Source organism: Propithecus coquereli, unplaced genomic scaffold (genome assembly GCF_000956105.1).
Source record: "Propithecus coquereli isolate 6110/MARCELLA unplaced genomic scaffold, Pcoq_1.0 Scaffold205, whole genome shotgun sequence".
NCBI lineage: Eukaryota > Metazoa > Chordata > Mammalia > Primates > Indriidae > Propithecus > Propithecus coquereli.
This window is the reverse complement of record NW_012145523.1, coordinates 4012776-4020813: the sequence shown is the minus strand read 5'-3', so window position 1 is coordinate 4020813 and position 8038 is coordinate 4012776. Positions and strand designations below refer to the sequence as shown.

Here is an 8038-nt window from a genome sequence, read left to right as displayed (position 1 = left end):
TATGGCAGCTATAACCAATCAGAAAATGAACGGGAAAAGATATCCCCTTTACAGTGACCTCCAAATGTTGAAGTATCTGGGTATAAATATATGAGGGCACATACGAAATCTATATGAAAGTCTATAGAACTAAAGAACATAAAATACTCAAATTCTTTTGAGAGTCATACCTACTAAATAGGGAGATTGAGTACAGCAATGATATTCCCTAATTAATTGTTAAAATAAATGTAACCATAATCAAAACTTTGACAGGTTTCCTTGACAAGCTGATGCCAAAATTCTGTTAGAAGAGAAATTGTGGGAAAATATTTAAGAACCAAATAGAAAAATAACAAGAAACTATGTGTTCTATCAAATATCAAAACACACTGTACAGAGCTAGTAATTAAACAATGTGATATTAACCAGGAATAGGTAAATAGATCCATGGATCAGAATGAAGTCCAGAAACAAACATACACACACACAAAGGGCAACATTTGAAAACAGAGAAGTTTAGTCAATAATGCTACTGGGACAATTAGCTCTGCATTTGAAAAAATGAAATCAGATATCTACCTCATGTTAAGCACCAAATAAATTCTAGATGGGATAAAAAACTAAATACAAAAAAATCACAAAAGTATTAGAATGTACTATCAAAGCATATTTTAACAGAAACAGAGATGGCTTTGAAAGCAAGACAAAATTCACCAAAGCCATAAAAGAAATAGTAGATTTGTTATTCAATTTTTAACACTTATTAGTGACAAGAGACCTTATAATCCAAATTAAAGGCCAAGTAACAGACTAGAAAAAAATAGTTGACTAATATCCAGAATATATGAAGTCCTGTAGAGAAATAAAACACCACAAATAGGAAGGTGGACAAAGGTGATAAATGGACACTATGCAACAAATGAAAGGTGCAGATTGCCACTGAAATGAAAAGATACTTAGCTTCACCGTTAATTAGAAAAATGACAAAAGGAAAATTAAGAGGTATTTTTCAATATTGGCAAAATTTTAAAAAGATTAAGAATAATCAGTCTTACTAAAAGTTTGAGGAAATGGGTATTCAAATATACTATTGGTGGAGATGTAAACTTTTGTATCTTTTGGGAAGAACGATTTGGTAGTATTTAAGTTGAAAAACAAGCAAAAACTTTCTGGTCTTCTAGTTTTGATTTTAGGGTATATGCTTATTTGTACAAAGATATATAGGTGTTCATCACAGCATTATAATAACATCATAACCCAACATTAGGAGAAAGGCTTAATCAATTATTATAATATCATTGATAATGAGGAAGACTGAATCAAGATGGCAGACGAGCACATCTACCCCAGATCCCAACAAATAATAGAAAACATATTTTTATGAGAATAACTCTATAACATCCTGAAAAATGAGAATGTTTCTAGTGAACCAGAATTTTTAAGGAATTGTTAAACTATATTGTTAAGTGAAAGCAACTCACTTTTTAAAAGTGTAATATCACATTCATGAAAAAAGCTATCCATGGCTGTATTATATGTTTGACATAAAAATTGTCTCGACGGATACACACCAAACTGTTGACAGTGGTTGCTTCTAGAGAAGGGATTGTGAATTCAGATGTGAGTGACGATAAAGGAAGATTTACTTTTTAAAAAAAAGAAGAAAGGAAGAAAATTAGAAGGCGAGCAGATAGCAGTGTAGAAGCTTTGCTTACTTTAAACTCTTGCCTAGTTCCTTGAACCTCACCTGTTCTTTCCTGCAGCCCCTGAGGAATCAGGCTGAAGGGGGAGGGACACTCCGTGGGGGAAGACGGCCACCTGTACCAGCACCCTGCCCTGCGGAGTCTCTTCTTGGGCAAGCTGCCTCTTTCTTTGTACACGTCTTCCGGCTCCTTCAGCCACTTCTTTTGGCTTCCACTCTGGCCAACTCCCAGGTTTTTTTCCCCTTGTGGCTCTGTCTATAACTGGCATTTCCAGTTGTTTCCTGTCTATTTCCATTAATTCAAGCATCCTCATTCTTTGTCATTTTCAGTGGGTTGAGTTCATTAGCTGTAGAGAATAAAACAGAGAAATAAAAGGTGAAGATGGAAATTCTGTTTTTCCTAATTGTACTGAAAAATAGTCCCAAATGGAAATAACCCTTTTGGCTCCTAATATTGGAATTTGAATAGCATATATATTCCACTCAGAGACTTTATTTGAGCATTTCTTAGGATTTAGGGATTTAGATCTTTCATTGTTCTCTAGAATGTGTGTTTCACCAAAATAAATTGCGTGGTAGTCACCAGTTTGGTTCTCTCAGCAGTAAACATATTTTCCAGCAGGAAAACTGGGTCATAAGAATTCTATCATTTAACAGGACAAGAGTAAAATTCGTAGGAAAACCACAGTAGAATAGCATTGGTAGGCAAAACTTTAAAAAATAACATGACCTTCAGATCCATAGGCACTGAGGATATGAAATTAATAGTTCCTGTCCTTGAGGTTCTTACAGTCAACCATCCACTGCGGCTGTAGAGTCAGTCATTGCGTGATATCTAACCTTATTTTATCCTCTCACACATGACATTTTCTCCATGCTTAGATATTAATTATGTGGTGCTATGGCTTCCTTCTCTTTCAGGCAAAAATAGAATTCTTATTAGTTGGAGATGTCACTGTTCACTACCTGGCTGATACAGTACAGAAAGTCTTCTCAAATATAGCAGAAGTCACCGTCACCACCAGTGACGTGAAGAAGGCAGCGGCGCTTTTGGATGACTGCACATTCAACGTGGTTTTCCTGAAGATGACTTCTTTAAGTGCTGAGGAGCTGGAAACTGTCAAGTTAATTAGGTAAACTTCAAAAACCTTGACTCTGTATCTTTAGAATATTAATAGTTTTTTAAAAACCTATTTCTATAAAAATCCTTAAAAGCTGAGATATTCCTACTTATTTAAAAAAATTTTATTTTTAAAATTCATGGGCAGAATCTCTATATGTTTTTATTGCCAGTTTGACATACTGTTATAAGAAATTATCATTTTAACTTGAAAAGCAATAAGTATGGGCGACAATGAAGTGACTTGGTCATAAAAATGAACCGATCATAGAAATTTATTTGGTATGTGATGCTTACATTATCCCCATACGTGCTCCTTTTTAATTACTGCATCATTGAAATGGTGCATCTTTTCAGAGTTCATTAATTGTTACAGCAGATACTAAAGCAGGTGAACGAACACTCTTTGCCCTTTGTCATGTTAGCTGTGGACTGGGGTGTCTCTTGGAGCCATGAGGGCCTCTGGATCCACTGAGCCCAGACACTACCACCTCCAGTGTTTTTGTTTAGTCTTGTAGCTCCATAGTCCTGCTTCCTGGTCACCCACTCCAGCTCTAGAGAATTGGAGTCCAGTGGTGGGACAGTCCCCTGCCTGACTATATAGGATTTTGAGCTGTATAGGATGTGTTTCAACAGGATTAGATGAGAACAGATTTGTTCCCCTTCTATGAAACACTTGATAGAGATAGTGGAATGGTAGATAATATTGGAACATATGAGAGCTTGTTAAAATTATATGACAGGCCTTTCTAGGCTAAAAGAGAAAGTTCAGAGACAATATTGTGATCCTTGAATAAAGGAGCAGGCAAATGATGTTAGGGGAAAAGAAAGGTTGGAATGAAAAGAAGCCCAAGCCATTGAGTCACTTGTTAAACAGAGACAGACAGGTAGACACTACTCCTGGGGTTTCCTAGAACGGTTGATCTTCTGCATCTCTTTTGGCTTTCTACTAGGGATGCGAACTCTAGACAAACCAGGAAAACTATCTACGTCAAAGTGGATTTCACTTCCAAAACATGTTGTGAGCTATCTTCCCGAGAATATGCCTATTTTATTACATACGATCTAGAGATAAGAGTTCCCCTGTTGAGGACTCATCATAATTTTTCAATTATATCATATTTTTAAATTTCTACAATTTAGAAATTGGGTGGAACAGGGTTTCATCCTCCCTACTTGACAGATGCGAAACCTGGGGCTGAAGTGACTTACCTAAGACCACATGGCTTCTTTGTACAAAACTCAGACTAGAACTGTTTACTCTTCCCTTCATGTGCTTTCTAGAAGTCTGTTATTACTCGATTTTTGTATTGAACCTCTTTTTCACCTCTGGGGTTCAGTATATGCCAAGCTCAGTGTAAACAAACATAAACATGGTTTGGGGGCAGTGCTGGAGAGATCAGTACGGCTGGTCTCTCTCTTTATTCTAAGAATAGGATCCTAGCCATGCCTCTCTGAATGGAGTAAAGCTTTGTATTTGCTCATTATCCAAGCTAAATTTTGAGCAGGATAAGAATAAAGTTCCGTTTAAGAACCAGCTTTATGTTTAGTTGCAATTATTAAAACCTAGGAGATTAAAGGAGAGAATTTCCTGTTACTTCTGTGGATTTTCCTCACTGCAGCTTTTATTGCTCTGAATAACAGCTTAAGATTTCTTAGCAGAGAAAAGAAGGTAGATGAAGGTACTAAGTGTACAGATGTGCATATGGTAATTCTATTATTTTTCTTTAAAAGCATTTGTTTGAAAAGGAAAAAAAGGATAATTTGTAGAATACACCTGGATTTGTTTTTCTTGTGTGTCTCTTGTTGCACTATTCCCAATATCCAGCGTGTGTCTTGACAAACAGCAGGTATTAGCTTCCTTGCTGTAGGCGTGAGTGAGTGGTGATATGGATCAGCGGGAGAAATGTCATTCTGTGGCAGACACTGAGTTCTAGCTTTTGTGTTCCTCTCTGAAAAAGGGATAAAGTTTTTTTTGTGGAAGCTTTGCTTTATGATGCTGGCTTCAGAGGCTAGGAATGTTTCTGAAATTCCCTTTCCTACCCTCAGCACTGTTATGAGTTTATGATTTATGAGTTATTTAAACCCTTCTGCGAGACGTTTATAGTTTTCACCTGTAGTTTTTCTTAGAGTAGTAAGTCTTCTACATGTTCTGCCCCATTTATAAGGCATTTAAACTGTCATCTTTCCTAAAGTACAGTATCTTTTGAGTGCTGGCTAACATTTAATGACCAAACCAAAATGCCAAATCTGGTTTAGCTTTTCATCTGCTGTGTTTTAGATTTTTCCCCTTAGATCTTTGTTGCATTTTTGTAATATCTCAAAATCTGGGTAGGTTTAGAAAAATGTGCAACTACTTACCTAACTCCTCTCTCTGGGCACTTTGTATCCACTGCCAGTGAATGAGGAATTTACAATAGACTAAAAGTATCTATCTATAGTTATTTTCAGTATTAAAGCACCTAGTCACAAATATATATGTCTGTAAGGCATAATTGAAAATAAGAATGAAGTTTAGCTTGTTAGCTATAATATTAGATTTATTTTAGAATAAAATGAAAGCAGCCTCCTTAAAAGATTCTTAAATTTATTCTTACAGAACTATGTCTTAAGCTTGGTGCAAACTATTGATAAACTTTAATCATTTATAAAATATTGGTACCTTACAGACTGACATTCTTAGGAATTATGGCACTTTTCAATTATAGGTTAGTGTTCCTGATAGTTCTCCCTAATTTGTTTTTATTTCATGAATGTATTGAAAGAATGTATTTTTATTGAGCAGATGAACTCAAACCTACCCAGTGGTAAAGTATTTTAAGATAATCTTAGGATTCATTTGCCTGGCTCCAGAATTCCAGGGATATTTCACTCTTAGCTTATGTCAGTTCTCAAAATTGAGCCACACTCAAAGGGCAGATGCTTGATTATTCAGACACGTCCTGACACTTTATCTTCCGGAGGCAGGTAGAGAAAGTTGCAATATGTTTCAAAGTCATCAACAATGTATGGATCCTCTCTCAAGTTCTGATTTTCCTTTCTATGAAATGGCTCTGCAGTTCTCAAAATTTCACGATTCTCATGAGCTCAGAGCAGTTTGGCAACAGGAAAGGAATGCATGATGTTTCATCTGCTCAGTCTACAAATCAAATTTAGGTCTGATTTCATTTTCCCTCATGCAGTTTGTGTGATCATTTAACTTATCACTTCACTAAGAAAACTCAATCTTGTGAGCCCCAGAGTTCTAACAAGTTGTCCTTTTGTGTCTCCCAGAACATCCTTGACTTGATAATGTAACTCAGTAAATTTTATTATTAATAGTTTGCATAACTTAGTCCTCTGAATATTTGACGATAAATACAATAACAACAAAACATCTAAATAGTTTTACTAAAAACTTTTCCTATAAATTGATGGTGGATGTGAATAGGAACTGAGGAAGAGTCTAGAACTTTGTAATTTCTAGCACCTAACATGGTGAATGTTGCAGCAGGAACTCTTCTGTCCAACAGCAGAGCGGGAACAGGACATGCCAACCTTCACTGTTGTCCAGAATAAACCATCAGAGTATTATTACATTTTACTGCAGGTGCCCTATAAATAGTACATGAACTCAGTATTTTTGTATTTATAGTAAAAGTCTTGATTTTCTACTGAAAGGGGATATTTTAATTAAGTAAGTAATTAACAAAGAACATTATTTGTTACAAGTCCCAAAGAGGCCATGCCAGGTTAGCTTGGCTGCATTAAGCCCATGGACAGAATAATGGATAACTGTACTCAAGAAGCCACAACCCAAAGGTGACACTGGCTTTTGTTCCTTGAAGTCCTTATGACTCTACAGGAAGTAGGATTAGAAATTTCTCCTGGCTTCACAGGGACTTATAAGACCCCTTTGGCCGTCTTAGATGATAGCTTTCAGAGGGCAGGGCTTTCCTGAGACCCTTTGATAAACAGAGTATCAGAGTGTACTACTTGGCTCAAAACACTTTTATGTGATCTTTTTGTTTTTTCAGCTGCCAGAGTCCAGAACTAGGGATGGGACAAGACAGAGGGTGAGGGTGGGCACTGCTGCAGTCTGAGCTGATGGCTGGCTCCAGTTCCATAGGGCATTGGAGGGAGGGAGGCGTAGGAGTGGAACATAGAGTATCAGTGTCCAATCTCATATTTGAGGTATAGTCTTAGGAAATATCATGACATTTAAACAGTATAATCTGTGAAAGAAGAGGAGAAAATAATTCTCCCCATATGAATTGCAAAAGTTTAAAAGACAAGAGACTTCATTTGAGAGGCTCTGAGAACCTGCAATTTGATTTTGGCATATGGAAGATGAAGTGGTATCAGTTGGGGTGGGTAAAAGCGACTATTGTTTTGTTTTTGGGTTGCTTAGTTTTATTTCAAGGAACATTCATTCATTAGAAAGCAAACATTTTCTTGTTGATCCTGGGAACTACAAACTCTTTTAGCATATTGATTTGTAGAGAATGTGAGTGAGCGACGAAGCTTAAGACCAGAGTGCTGGATTCTGGGAACTATATCGATCCTAGAGTCCCTGTGCAGCAGGGGGGGTGTGTTGGTTGGTAATTGGTTCTGTGCCAATGACAAAAGTCCAAGAATTCCAACTCTGTCTGCTGTAAAGCTTGACATTTGAAAGTCATCAGGGCATATAAATCCATATATCCAAATCTAATATGCTTTAGTGTCTGTAAAATCAATTTGTATAATTTTTCAAAAATGGACATAAGATGATTTCTAAAAGTAAAGAACCTTTTTTTCCTCCTTTAATTCTAGAATACTTTAAGATAATTTACTTTTCTATAAATGTATAAAGTATTTTTTCTTTTAACAGTTGGACTAAGCTACCCAATAATTTCTTTCAGTGGTCCTATCTGTTCAGTCCATTTTCCCCTTCCACCTGTCTTTCCTCATCCTGTTTTCCATACCCCCATTATATTACACATTTTCTCATCACTTAAAAAATATGTATGGGCCAAGGTGCAGTGGCTCACACCTGTAATCCTAGCACTTTGGCAGGCCGAGGTGGGAGAATCGCTTGAGGTCAGGAGTTCAAGATTAGCCTGAGCAAGAGGAGACCCGTCTCTACTAAAAAATAGAAAAAATTAGCCAGGCGTGGTGGTGTGTGCCTATAGGCCCAGCTACTCGGGAAGGTGAGGCAGGAGGATCATTTGAGCCCAGGAGTTGGAGGTTGCAGTGAGCTATGATGATGCCACGGC

At 36.8% G+C, this 8038-nt stretch overlaps 1 protein-coding gene across 1 annotated transcript in view; it reads left to right on the top strand.

Moving 5' to 3' along the window:
- The window catches only part of SOHLH2 (spermatogenesis and oogenesis specific basic helix-loop-helix 2), a 134771-nt gene that overhangs the window by 98677 nt on the left and 28056 nt on the right, over positions 1-8038 (top strand). The window contains exon 6 of the mRNA XM_012644044.1: positions 2606-2817. Within this exon, the coding sequence (XP_012499498.1) occupies positions 2606-2817 (212 nt within the window). The remainder of the gene's footprint in view (positions 1-2605; positions 2818-8038) is intronic.